The 13818-nt window shown below is 58.6% G+C and overlaps 1 protein-coding gene across 2 annotated transcripts in view; it reads right to left on the bottom strand.

Annotated features, from left to right (window-relative positions):
- Positions 1–4051: 4051 nt before the first annotated feature.
- Positions 4052–13818, bottom strand: part of SUSD4 (sushi domain containing 4) — a 90171-nt gene continuing 80404 nt past the window's right edge. For both annotated transcript variants that reach the window (XM_029934942.1, XM_029934943.1), the window contains 4 exons: positions 10121–10312; positions 8853–8997; positions 6021–6397; positions 4052–5281 (listed from right to left, as the gene is read on the bottom strand). In XM_029934942.1, coding sequence (XP_029790802.1) covers positions 5253–5281; positions 6021–6397; positions 8853–8997; positions 10121–10312 — 743 coding nt within the window. In that variant the 3' untranslated portion in view covers positions 4052–5252. The remainder of the gene's footprint in view (positions 5282–6020; positions 6398–8852; positions 8998–10120; positions 10313–13818) is intronic.

Here is a 13818-nt window from a genome sequence, read left to right as displayed (position 1 = left end):
AGGGTGGGGACGGGGGGATTCGTGTCCTGTTGTGGAAACCAGTGTGGCCGTTCCTCGAGGAACTAAAACTGAGTCGTAGGATGCAGCAGTCCCACCTGGGCGTCCCCATGGAAGCAATACCCAAACCCCTGCCTGGTCCTGCCTGGGGTGTCCCTTTGGGGGTGGGGCCTGCACCCCCACCACCACAGCAGCACCTGTCACCACAGCCAAAAGGAGCCAGCAGCTGTGTCCGTTGTATGATGGATAAACACAGTATGGTGCAAACACCGGACAGGGGATTATGTGACTTGAAAGAGAAGGAATTTCTGCCCCTCTGCCATGTGGATGAACCTGGAGGATGCCATGAGCAGTGTCAGGGGACTTCCTGGGAAAGAGCACGTCTTCCATCCATCTCTGCCAGAGGTCTGGACTGCCCTGGGAGCAGGAAGCTGCCCTCTTGGCTTCTGAGAAGGCAGGTGAGGAGAGGGCCTGCCAGGGGCTCCCAGCTCTACACCCCGTGTCTGTCAGGGGATGACCAGAGATGCTCAGCTGTTTGGGTCCAAGTCACACAGGCACTGGAGTCCTTGGATCACAGGATGCAGGTTCCCCACTCCAGGGCTGGGAGATGCCCCCTTCTGGGGAGGGCAGGTTGATCTCAAGAATGTCTGACTTGTTGATTGAAACCAGTCGGCCCCCAAACACTGTCTATGGCAAAGCAGACAATCGTGGGTTACAAGTTCCCAGAAGCATGTGGTCAGAGAGCATTGCTGTCCACCAGGTGGGGGACCCAGCGCTGACCCCAGGGGAATGGCTCCAATGGATGCAGAGCTACCCGTCTAGGGACCAGGGGAAATGGAACTGGGAGAGGTCTTTGCAGGGGAGAGGGCTCTGGGCACAGAGGACAGGAAATACCTCTACCAATGTTTAAATTGAGAGCTAAAGAGGCATCTGGCTGGCTCAGTTGGTTGAGCATCCCGCTTCAGCTCAGGTCATGATCTCACAGTTCGTGGGTTCGGGCCCTTCGTGAAGCTCTGTGCTGACAGCTAGCTAAGAGCCTGGAGCCTGCTTCAGATTCTATTTCTCCCTCTCTGTCTGACCCTTCCCTGCTCGCACTGTTTCTCTCTCTCAAAAATAAATAAAAAACATTAAAAAATTTTTTTTGAAAAAATAAACTAAGAGCTGAAGATGGAGTGGTCAGCCCAGTGGAAATTGGGGGGAGGGGCTCTTAGATCCCAATGGGGCTGGGAAGGGGGTTGAGGACTGAAAACAAGTGGGACTGAAGGGTGCAGTGTGAGGGGAGGGGCCAGAGCTCAGTCTGGCAGGGGAGGGCCCCGTTGGTTTGTAGAGGAGATGGGGCCGTGTCCCCATCTACAGGGCCTGCACCCTGGAATGCATGAGGCCAGGACATGGGAGCCACTCCACCACCAGCCAGGAACTTTTGCTCCTTAGTCACAGCTGACACTTGGCTGGCCTGGCCCCAGGGCTCTCCGTGGCTTCTCTGCTAGGCACATGTCCAGGCTGGCTGGCTTCCAGCACTGGCTTCCCCTGCCCAGCCCGGGGGACAGAGCCTGTGTACCTGTGTTCCAGGGCTTTGGGGGACATGGCCAATGGAGGGTGCAATGAGGATGCAGGTGGGATTCTGGGGGTCCTGACTGGCCGTACCTGATGAGCAGGCCTACCTGAGGTATCCTCCCTGTGCTCCCATGTTTTTGCAAGGGTGATGGGGTCCGTTGGCTAGCTCAGCCTGCCAGCCCCACCCCGCCATGTGCACATGCGCATGCACAACACGCAAAGTCCTGGAAGGTGGGCTCTGCCGCAGTGAACTAAGAGCTAAGGGGGGTCCGCCTGTGGGTATCGGATGATTCTCTTACAGAAAGTGGGAGACTGTATTTTCATTGTATATGTGGAAATTGAAACCGTAAACATCTGAAGGAGGCTGTCCACACGCCAATAAACCATTCTGTGTCCCCAGCAGGTGTTCCCCAAGGAGGACTTAGCTCGGATCTGGGGCATCGGGGGAAGCTGTGCACTAGCACGGGGTGAGCCCAGCAGCCGAGAGCCCACAGCAGGCAGGCGGGGGCCCAGGTCCCCTTGAGCAGCCTGGCGGGCGCTGGCCTGAAGATGCAGGTATTTATGTTATGCATTAAAAAATATCCCGAGGGAAGTTCCGCGCTCCTTGGCAGATGTTGGGGCGCTGGTGGGGGTGCCTCGATGTCTCCAAACCAAGGCTTCTCATGTCAGCACTGCTGGCATTCGGGGTGATTCTGTCGAGTGGGCTGTCCTGTGCATGTGGATGCCGGTGGTGCCCCCGCCCCACAGTTGTGACAGCCCAGAATGTCTCCGGATGCTGCCGAACATGCCCTGCGGTGCAAGACTCCCGGCTGAAGCCAAGGTGCCAGACGCACCATCTGATACCAGGGGGCTCCTAGAGGGCTCACTGCGAGAATGCCTCTGTGCCCAGCTCTGTCACAGAGGCTGTTTGCAAAATCCTGTTCTTGTTAGTAAGTTCAGGGTCGACAGGGGCTGGCAGCTCTCACCATGGTGACTGAAGGGGGGCCTGGGTGGAGAAGGGCCAGGGGCAGGATGCCCGAGGGGAATGGCTGGATGAAGCCAGGATGCTGGAGCCCCGCAGGGCAGAAGCAGTGGCCTCACTGACCTCAGAGGATCCCTAGTTCCTGTAACAGCTGGAGAGCGGGCCCAGGGCCACATTGCTGCCCTGGGTGCTTGGTTCAGGGAGGACAGGAGACCAGGAGAAAGGGCGTGTTTCCCAGCTCCTCCGGAGCACAGAGGAGGAAGGATGCCCTGCCGAGGGAAGCCTCCATGTCTGAGAGCCTCCTCTGGATCAGGCGCTGTGCTGTCACTGGATTCCATCCTGACAGGACGCTGGGAGGCAGGTGCCATTCACAACATCCCCTGACCAGCGCGGGATGCAAGGCTGAAGCCCGTGCTCCTGGCTGGCTCCTGTAAGCGACTGGGCCAAGACCCGAACCAGGAGCTGACCAATGCCCAGCACCCCAGGCTCCCAGGAAACCCGAAGCTGACATTCCTACGTACAACTAGGGGGTCTTGAGGACTGCAGGATGGAGTCTCATGCAGCTACCGGGGCAGGGGCCAGGAGGCAAGGCAGGGGGCTCTGAAGCCCCAGGGGAGGGGTGTTCCGGGGAGGCCCTGCCTCCCACCTCAGGGCACTGGCCTGCCTGCTGACCACTCCCCAGGGCAGTGCCAGGACCTAGAGGGGCTGCTGGGACCTTCAGATGGAGGGAGAACAGGATCAGGATGTGCTAGGGGCATCACAAACATCCTTTCCCACCACACAGGCTCACTATATTTAAAAAAATCACAGGAAATAGCATTTGTGGGTGAGACTCTGACATGGCCAGGAACTAGAGGGACTCAGGGGGTCCAGGTGACTCATTTAGACCCTAACGTGGAGAAGCAGCACCTCCTAACTGGTCTCCTAACTTGATGTTGAGAACACTGCTGCCACTGAACGCTGGGCGTCCCTGGCACCACTGTCTCCCAGGTTCGGGGCTGGAGAGGGGCGCCTGCACAAGGCTCACAGGTGAGGGGGCTGCTCTCTGCTTTGGGAGAGAGAACACTTTCTGGGAAGGAGCCAAGGCCAGGATCACCCCTTCCCAGCTGCCCTCCAGTAAATGAGGCACTTACCCAGAGTCTCTAACATTTGCTCCGCTAGAGGGCCTGGGAGGAAGGACAGGTGCAGGAATAGGGAACGCCTGGCCCTACGGTGCTCCTGGGATGGCTACCTGGGGGTGGCGGTCCACGGTGGACCTTGGACCCCCTCAGCTGCTATGAGCCCTGCCTCTTTGACAGCCAGGTGGCATTTAAGCCTATACACTGGTGAAAATTAAGCTCCTTCCCTGCGGCTTGTGATACAAAGTTGTGTCCAACAAAGGTCTAGTGAGTAAACACATCTCCCCACATGCCCAGTGCTCACTGCCCTGGGGCAGCTCCTCAAGCCCCTCCCAGCCACTGCCTTCAGCCCTGCCCGTCAGGGGTCACTGCCCCTCCCCTGCCCACCTGCCACTCCATATGAAAGTCACACTTCAAGCTGTCATTTTGTTTTTAATTTTTAATCAGTCTGTGTCCGGGTAAACCAGGATTTGACCAAGCTCCCAGCTTTTGCGCTCCAACCATGTAGCAATTTTATGGATCAGAGTTTTGTTTCTATTTGTCTAAAAGCCCAGAGGAAGAAAGAAATCGAATCCACAGATGAACATGTATTTGAGGAGACATTTCAGGACTCAGGAAAGTTTTTCATCCATCAGTTTCTTAGGAACAGCCCCCAGTGGGTCCGGGGAGGCGCACACAGCAGGTGCACAAGCAGGGGGGTGGCCATGGCCCCCTGGAGGGAGGGGACAGCCGTCTAGGCTGGGCGGCAGGTCTAATTTGCAGACAAAATAGAAAAAAATCCAACCTCATACTTTATGTGGAGGAGGAACATGTTTACAGAAACAATTTCTGTTTTGGAAAATAAACTGTATGGCTGTATGGGGGCGACCCCATAATGGGTAATGAGGGGGCTCGTGACCCTTGAGACACATTGTTCCACAACTCCTCGAAACACCAAATGCAACGTTACCTTGTAACGTTCCCTGCCAGGTGATGTGTCTGACCACATCCGGCCAGCCACGAAGTCACCAGAGGGACCCGATGCACCGTCCGTGCGCCAGTCCGTGGACAGATGCTGATCATGCTTCCCCAAAGAATGCCCTGGAGGGCAGAAACTCCTCTTCTGGACAAACTTCCAGAAGGCAGGGTCCGCCCTCCTTTCTTCTTTCCTCCCTCATTGCAACTGCCGCACCCGCTTTGAGCGCAGCATCGGTCAAGGAGCGGTTGCCCCAAAGTGCCTGGGAGCCTTCCCCGGGCCTCCCGTGGGTCGAGCCCCCAGATGGAGCCCGAGTTGAGCACAGCGTACCACGGGGCAAATTAGTGAGGGACATGCTTACAGAGGAGGCAGGCAGTGCCCATAGCACACGTCACGGGATCGCTCCACAGCGGGGACCACCAGACACCTTCTCCGGGACCGCCCAGGTCCCCTGGGCCCCCGCTCCTCTCAAGCGTCGTGCACACCGCCACCACCAGCCTGCCAGCCGCAGAGTCAGGTCCGCAATGGATGACGTGAGTCACTGCCCCCAAAGCTGGAACTCCCCAGAGCCCCCGAGCTCTGTCTCCAGCTCTGTCTCCGTGAGGCCTCACCCCAGGGTGCCCAGGTCACACCCCCAGGGGCAGGAGAATCGTCGGAGCTCTGCTGCTCAGGCGTCTTCTTCCATCAGAGGGATCTCTGTAAAAGGAGAGCCGGTTACCAGCTTAGCTGTAAGGAGCTGAAAATGAAAGCTTTATTAAAATTTCTATAATTCCTGGTGTCAAAAGAAAAGGAAGTTCCCCATAACCTGACCACATAAACCACTCATGACAGCATCTTCGCTGGAAAATCTCACACCCGGCTCAGGAAAAATGAAGTGCTGAGCCTTTAGCCCCATGTCCTAGTGGTCAGACCGGCCAGAGGGCAAGATGTGGTGCAGGAAGGAGGCCGTCTCTGTGCCGTCTCGGCCATCACGGCCATGGCACACTGGGGCGGGAACCTTCAAATGCACCGCGGTACTGACGCATCTCCCGGGGAGACCCCAGTTGCTCCCACTTCTCCGTGAGCTACAACTGGCCTTTCCTTGTGCGGGGCATGCATGCCTGTTTCTTCATCCTGGCAAGAGCCCTGTCTGCACATGGCCTCTCCCAGCCGCCCGCAGCCGCCCCTGGTCTCCCCCTGTGTGCATGCGGACCCCGGCGCTAGGCTCTTCCAGAACCCTGCCTAACGGGCGGACCAGGCAGAAAGCTCCCCGGCTCACACAGACACTAGGAAAGCATGCAGGGTCTACCGCAGGCTTCCTGCTCCGGACGGCTTGGTGCCTCCTGAAACCTCCACTCGTCACGTGTGAGATGACAGCCTCGCTCGAGGCCTCACGCAGGGGGGACAACAGGCAGTTTCAGCTGCAGGGAAGGGCAGGCGCGGAGTGGACACTCACCGTCTGCAATGTCGATGCCAGGGCTGCTAGATGCCGTCTCCCCCGCCGTGCCAGACCCCATGTCAACGCTGTCAGGCCGGGGGCCCCCTTGGCACTCAGAAGGTGAATACAGACTCTGGAGCAGCTCAGAGGAGGCTGAGGCGCCGTCGCAAGGTTCTGACCCCCCTGGGCCCGTGTCCGTGTCTCCTGAGCCGGGGTATGCTGGGGGGCTCTGGTCGTCCACAGGCAAGGGGCAGCCCTGGCCCATGGAGGCCAGGTACCCGGGGCCTGAGGCCCTCAAGCTACCGCTCACGGCTTCATCGTAGGACGGAAGCATGACGGGAACCCCATCCACCACCACGAAGTCCGGGTCGCTGCTGGAACTCCGGGGAGGCCCCCTGTGCCGAGGAGAGCAGCGTCAACAGGTCAGAGTGGCACACCCCCCAGGACTGAGGCCCCCCACCCTGTGCAGCAGAGGCCCCCCAGGACTGAGGCCCTGAGCATCCCTGAGGACTGAGGCCCACCCAGGACCGAGGCCCCCCCACCCCATGCAGCAGAGGCCTCCAAGACTGAGGTCCCCCCAAGGCTCAATGTGGCAGTGGAGCTCGCAGGGAGCCTGCCCCTGGGCCTTGTGGGCAGACGGTGGCACCAAATGCCATGGCCACACCCCCACAGCAGTGTCCCTCCTCTGTCTGGGCTCCACCTGCCCCTCAGGCTTCCTCCTCCCCATCCTTGGCCCCTGAGCAGGGGACCACATGGCCCATCCCACTGTGCTTCCTCACGGTCGCTCAAGAAGCCCGCTGAAAATGGAAACGCTCCATGACCAATAGGAAACGTCGACCCTAAGTGCATGAGGAAAGGTTAGATCCTGTGCTTCTTAGGCTCCATTTCTGTTTTCTGCTCCAGCATGAGAATCACTAAGTTTTAGTCAAGGGAGAGAGGAGATAACCCATCTCACCACCTTACTCGTTACAAGGTCCCCTCCACCTGTCTCTGCAGGCCTCGCCCCTGCACGTCCGATTGCCCTGATGGTCTGACCACCATGTGCATCTGTGCCCCAAAGGGCCTGAGTGGCTGGTGGACTCGGTTTCCTAGTTTGCTGGGGCCTGGTGCTGAGTGATACAGCCAGAGAACAAACGTCCAGAGGAGGAGATGACCCGGGCGGCGGGCAGACCCTGGGTGCAGACCACTGGCCGCCAGAGCTCCAAAATCCCAGGAGGTGCCATGCGTGGATTCGGGTGCTGGGTGGAGGGGCCGCCTGGGGGCCGCCCATGTGTGCAGACATTGGGGCACAATCGCAGAGACAGAGGCAGCCAGGGAGGGAGGGCGGGGCCAGCTGGCCAGGAAGGCTCCCCCTGCGAGAGGCTTCATGTCCCCTTCCCCTGACCTGTTCCTGTCTGTCCTCTGGTCTTGCCCGCCGACCATGCTCAGCCCCCTGTGCTGCCATCGAGCCACTGGCTCCCCGGTGTCCCCATGAGAAAAGCCCACTGTGGGCTTGTCCCAAGCTGTCATCTGTACAGACGACAGAGAGCAGCTTTTCCAAAACAACATCAGAACACCTAGGATGAGAATACTTGAGAGCAGAAAACACCATGTGAAGGGCTCTGGGGCACATTTTAAAAACCCTTATTCGGTGGATGTTCTGGAAGCTTCTCTCCCAAGAAGACATGGGGAAAGGCTCCAAGGCCATTTTCAAGCACCCAATATGCCATGAATCACGTGCGGGTCAGCCCCTCTCTGCACCCTGAAGTCTTCTGTAGATGCTTGGTCCCGTGATTAGTGAGTTGTAGACGTGAGGACCAAGGCCACAGAGGTCTGGCATCTCAGCAGGGGTTGGCTGGGGCACCTTCAGGCACCAGGCTGGGAGTGGGGGAGCCTGTGAGGCTGGGGCCCCTGCGGCCAGGCAGGTGCTGGGCTGGGGCCAGCCTAGGGGCCTTGGGGCCATCCAAGCAGCACCGCAGCCTCTCTCAGTCCTTGCCTGGCCAGGAGCTTGAGAGACTGGACTTTCCTAGAGGCAAGAGCAGGAAGGGGTTCATTCCAGGAGCCTCCTGCTCCACTACAACCCGCCTTCCCCGGAAGGCACGCATACCTCGGGATCATGCCAGCTGTGTGGGCGAGGACAAATGCCCGTTCTAGAAGCACAGGGTCCCAAACAGACTGACACGGGCATGAGGACCTGAGGACACTCGAGATTCCTCCGGGTGAGGCTGGCCAGTGCTCTGGCCTCTGCCTTCTGACAGTCATAAACTTGTCCCCTGACTTGGCCAGCGACACTTCCTTCCGGGAACGGTGGTCAGCCAGCAGCCGGGGCCGGGGCTAGCTTGTCGGGAAGGCTGGCGTCTCATGTTCCAAGCAAGCCCCTCTCCCAGGATGACCACCATGAGGATGGAGGCACCAGCGTGAGCCTGTGTGCACTGGCCAGGGGAGGGCAAGCGGGTCCTGTTCCACCCCCCACTCCCTGTTCACAGCCCTGTCTTCTTCCAGAGACTTCCCCAGCACGCTGGTTTAGAGCCACTGAGTCTCACACATTTGCCTGCATCTTATACTTAGTTCTGTGAATTTCTCATTTGCCCTGGGGGTGCACGCGCACAGGGGCAATGAGAACGGGGCCCCAGGGTCCTACATAGCTGCACCCCGACTCTGCGTCCATCTCCATATCCCATGGCCCCCGCCCCGGAGCCGTCCACCAGGGGTGCATGGGTACATGGGGGGAAGGAGGCGAGCCCTGCCCAGCTTGGTGCTCGGACCCCAGGCTCCCCATGGCATCCCCCCATCTGCCAGCCTGACCTGTGCTCCCAGCCCCTCCTCCTGGCTGCTCAAAGCCCACCCAGGGTGCTGGGCAGCGGCACAGACCTGGCGGGGAAATGGGCCTTGAACTTGGTCTGGAAGAGCCTGGCCAGGATGACCAGCAGCAGCACAAGCAGCACGCTGGTTGCCGTGAATGCCACGATCTTCCACGTGGTCAGGAGGGTCTCATGAGTGCTGGGCCATGTTTGCTCTGTGGGGAGAGGACAGAGAGAGCAGACAAGTGTGCATTTGCTGGATGGATCGGACCTGTGGGGGCTCCGTGGGCAGGCTGGTGTGCCCCAGGTCAGGCCCTGCAGCGTCTTCAGGGTGGCCTCTGTGAGGTTGCCAGCAGGTGCGCAGAGGACAGACAGCCCAGTGCACAGCGAGAAATGCACCTGCTTCTCTGGCAGAGAATGGTGGCCAACCTCAGCACCTGGGGCATGGGAAGGGGGCTGGGACCGTTGGACGTGCTGAAGGAAGGGATGCCAGGTAAAGGGACGTGTCCTCTGAGGCCCATCTCCCATCCGCCTCTGACCTCCCATAGGTCTGCCAGGAGGGCACGCAGGAGCAGGCTTTCCAGGGGAGTCCCCATCCCTGGGGCCCAGGTCATCCTGTCTGTCTACCTGCTGTGTCCCACCCTTGGGGCCCAGGTCGCCCTGTCTGCTGCCTACCATGTCCCATACCCAGGGCCCAGGTCATCCCATCTGTCACCCTCCATGTCCCATCCCTGGGGCCCAGGCCTCCCTGTCTGTCACCCACCATGTCCCATCCCTGGGGCCCAGGTCGTCCTGTCACCTGCTATCCTCCTTGGGGTCGCCTTCTCCCCATGTAACAGGTTCCCATCTGAGGGTCACCAGATGTCCCAGGTTAGTAAGCACTTCCCCCACGTACAGCAGCCAGGGGACAGGTGTGCTGGCAGGAAGCCCCAGGGCAAGTGGGTGGGACCCGGTGTGCAAGAGACCGTACTTGGGAGACCTGTCACTACCCTGGGCTCCGGAGACTGGTGGTTGGTGAGCTAGAATCTTGTTATTAACCAGAGGCCCCCCAGGTTTGCAAACAGCTTGCGGTCTTATTAGCGAGCACAGGTCTTACCTATAGTTGTACCCTCTGTGTTTTATATGCGTCCCTAACTGGAAACAAAGGCTGAGCTGTGCACCGTGTGGGTCAGGCCCACAGGCTGGGGGCCTCGTCAGAGGGAGGGATGGGGCTGGGGGGAGATCCCATGCACAGAGCCCAGAGGACCTCACTGCCCCAGGGCCCAGAGGCACCTGTGGCCACAGCGAGGAGTTTCCTGGCTCTGGAGGCAGGAGGAGGCCGTGACCTCAGCCGCTCACCTGACTTGATGCAGTAGATCTGGTAGGCCGGGAACCACTCCCCGTACTGGCAGGTGATGTACTTGTAATCACTGGTGAGGCTGTAGCCAGGGTCGCAGTAGAACTCCACTACGGTCCCGTGGTTGTAGCGCTCGCAAGGCCTCGGGTGGCAGACGAAATCGCCGTGACTCACGGTGGGAGGCAGCGGACACACTGAGCAGCGGGGAGAAGAGCAGCTTCAGAACCCGTGGGGGAATGTTGGGGGGGACGGGGCTCCGGGAGCTCCTGCAGCATCCTGGGCATAGGCCGTAAGCACCTCGTCAAAGAGACATTCATGTTACGCGGCAAAGCATTCACCTCTTTAACAGGTAGTACTGACCGCACGTTATAATGGGCCAGACAGCCCAGGAGGTGCAATGAAGACGTTTATGGACAGATGCTCTATCAACAGGAGCAGTGGCCCCAGGCAGGCGCCTGGCGGGGAGCGCGCAGCAGACGCAGGGGGAGCCACGCATGCTGTGGCCTCACACACGTCACACGGCCTCTCCAAGCCTTGATGTTCTCCTCTGCAAAATGGAAGCTTATCCCACCCCCCATGACTTAACAGTTGCTCTGACCCTAATATGTCTTTGACTTTAGGGGAAGAAAAAAGGCTTTTTTTGGCTTCCTCTCTGGACAGAACCACTAGTGCCCCGTAACCAGTCCCTGGACACATTCCAGGCACAGAATCAACCATGGCCAGCTCACTGCCACACATGGGCAGCACAGGGCCGGCCATTGAGACCCCGCACATGCAGGCTGTGTGAGAGCAAGAGGGGCCACCGTGCACAGAGGCAAAACGAGGAGCAGGGGGAAGGGCCCTCTACACTCACTCCTCCGACCCTGCACACAATGGCTGCAGGATCCCGCAGGCTCCTTGCATGGGTGGGGAAGCAGGAGCTCAGAGCTCAGGCTCTCCAGAAGCACCCAGTCCTGGTCTGAGCTCTGGCCCAGGGCCTAGCCTGCCAACTGACCAGCTGCTTCTCACCTCTGGGCCTCAGTGTCCTCATCTGTGAAACGGGAGAGTCTGAGGGCTGTTCCAACAGAATGTAGGTGGACGGCCAGGACCTGAGTGTCCAAAGAGAGTGACCCCAGTGATGCTCAGGGTCATGGCAGGGTAGGGGGTGGGGGAGCCCCAGGAAACTCCTTCCTGGGCTGAATAGTGCCCTGACGAGTCACACGTCAGCAGCTCTCCAGCCCTGGCCCCACCTTGGCATCACTAGGAAGCACTGCCTGGCTGGTCCGGGGTGGGTCCTGGCCATGGTGAGGTCCTCCGGGCCCCTGGTGAGTCTAATGGGTGGTTCAGCTCAGGAAACGGCCTCAGCGGCTAGACAGGGTGCAGGGCCAGGCTGAGTGCAGTGAGGTGAGGAGGGAAGGCTGGAGTCTGCAGCTGGCTGGGCTGCAGGGGGCGGGGAGGGGGGCTGGCAGCTCAGTGGCTCCAGGGCCCATCATCTCAAGACGACTGGCATGTTGTCTGAGCGTCTCCCAGAGCAGCCAGGGCATAAGCCTCGATCCACCCAGGTACAGTCTCCAAGCCTCTGCCGTCAGCGGGCCTGCTGGCTTCTAACCATGAACACTGCCGGCACACCAGGTGCCCCAGTCCCAGCCGAGTCTGGGTAATGATTCCAGGAAGCGGGGCGAATCCCCTCCAGGCCAAAGGCAGAGCTGTTTCCAAGGTGACGCCTGAAACTGCTTCCAGCTCAGGGAAAATCCATAAACGTTACCCAGCACGTTATATCTTCCACTTTTGCTCGAGGTAACAACACGGAAGGCCAATGGACGTGTGCACCCCAGGAAGCAAACGATGATGAGGCTGGAGGAAGCCTGGTGTTTCTGTGCTCAGAGGCATCCTGACAGATCAAGGCTGAGGTCAATCCCGCTTGGCAGCCCGGGGTGGGGGCCCTGGTCTGCTCTGCACCTCGGAGCCACATCAGAAGACGGCGTGCAGCGTCGGGGCACAGAAACGGGGCTCCACTGCAGGGGTCAGGGCGGGCTGGGTCTGCAGACACGGCCAAGCCACGGAGCAGCGCGGCCGAGGCCACGGGAGCACAGCTGTGGCCACTCCCACAGCCCCCTCGGCAGGCAGGGCCAGCAGGGGCCTCGGGCTCTGAGGAGGCTGCTGGTCCCTCTTCATGGCGACTGGGCGCCGACGGCCCAGTGGGGCACAGTCTCCATCACCGTGGGGTAGGAGTAGAGCAGGAGACATATGTGTCCCTGTGTCCTTGAGTCTGGGAGGCTCTTCTGAGGGAGGATTCACTCCCTCCAGCTGGAATTCCACTTAATTTTTCCAAAGAGGAAATGATCAGAGGCACGAGACAGAAAAAAGAGCGTGTCACTCGTGTCTACGTAGGAAGCCCAGGGTACGGGAGCTCGGGAACCGGTTCTCTCCGCATCTCCCTCCTGCCCAAGTTCAGTGCTCAGAAACATCATGGTGTATCTTAAATTCTCCTTCCACATGCTGGACACGGCGCTGCAGCGACAGAGCCAAGGTCCTGAATCTCTGAATCCAAATTTCTCTCCTGTCAGCTTCTCCTTTGATTTCTGGTACTTTCTCATTCTCACCTGTTAGCTAATCCTAGTGGATAAGAAGTAACTCTTGAATAGTCTGTTCGTGACAGTGGGAAGCAATGGTCACGTTCCGTGCTCAGCTGTGGGCATGCCTATGTGTGTGCACACCTGTGCAAGTGTGCAAGCGCTTGTGCAAGTGCATGTGCACACATGTGCATCTGTTTGCATACGTGTGCGTGCACATGTGTGCACGCACACGTGCAAGTGCATGTGCAAGAGAATGCGTGTGTGTGAGTGCATGTCTGTACACACGTGCACCCACTAGGCATGGCTGCACTTCAAACACAGAAAATAAACAATCATGTTTTCCATTGGCAAAACAGCTTCTAAGGTTTGCACATGTCTCCTAGTGTTCTGGAAAACAAACTGCTGTTCGGTGCACCAGTCTGAGAACTGGCTTAGAAGGCTCGGGCGTAAACAGAGAAGAAAGGGGAGGCCGGTGAGCCGGCAGATCCGCAGAGCGTGAGCAGGGCTGAGAGGTACAACTGCGGGGGTCCAATGTGGCCCCATGGCAGCTCTAAGGAGTGTAAAGCACAAGGTTCGAATCCTGCTCAGCTGCCCGGCGTGTACGTGGCCTGACTCTGCGTGGGGGCTCCTGTGGCCTGTGAAACAGAAGCCATATCCCCGCACAGGCTGGTCTGAGTAAGGGACAAGACCCTTCCACCTTCCCAACTCCTGCACCTGTCACATCCCTTCCCGACAGGGAAGAGACAGTGCTGGAGCCACATTCGTCTGCAGCTGTCAGAACGAGTGGCCGGCACGTGCCCAGTCCTGCGGTATTTTCGGGGGCCGCAGGGGAGCTGTCACTTTGACGGAAATCCGGGCACAATCCATCTTTTTAAAAACAAAGCCAAGGACAACAAAACTGCTCTCTTCCGGACCAAGCAAGGAAATGATTATTATTATTTTTTTAAATGTAACAAACAATAGATAATTTTATGCAGCATTGTTCCAATTGTGTTAAAACAGATACAGAAGTTGGGGGGAAAAAAGAGTGACAAACTGTAATCTTGATCGATTCTGGTTGGTGGAGTAATGTCATTTTTGTTTTATCACAATCTTTTAAATTATGCATATATTTTTATAATCAGGAAAAAACTTTTACGTTAAAA

This window comes from Suricata suricatta, chromosome 3 (assembly GCF_006229205.1).
Source record: "Suricata suricatta isolate VVHF042 chromosome 3, meerkat_22Aug2017_6uvM2_HiC, whole genome shotgun sequence".
Lineage (NCBI taxonomy): Eukaryota > Metazoa > Chordata > Mammalia > Carnivora > Herpestidae > Suricata > Suricata suricatta.
This window is presented reverse-complemented; position numbering and strand designations above follow the sequence as displayed.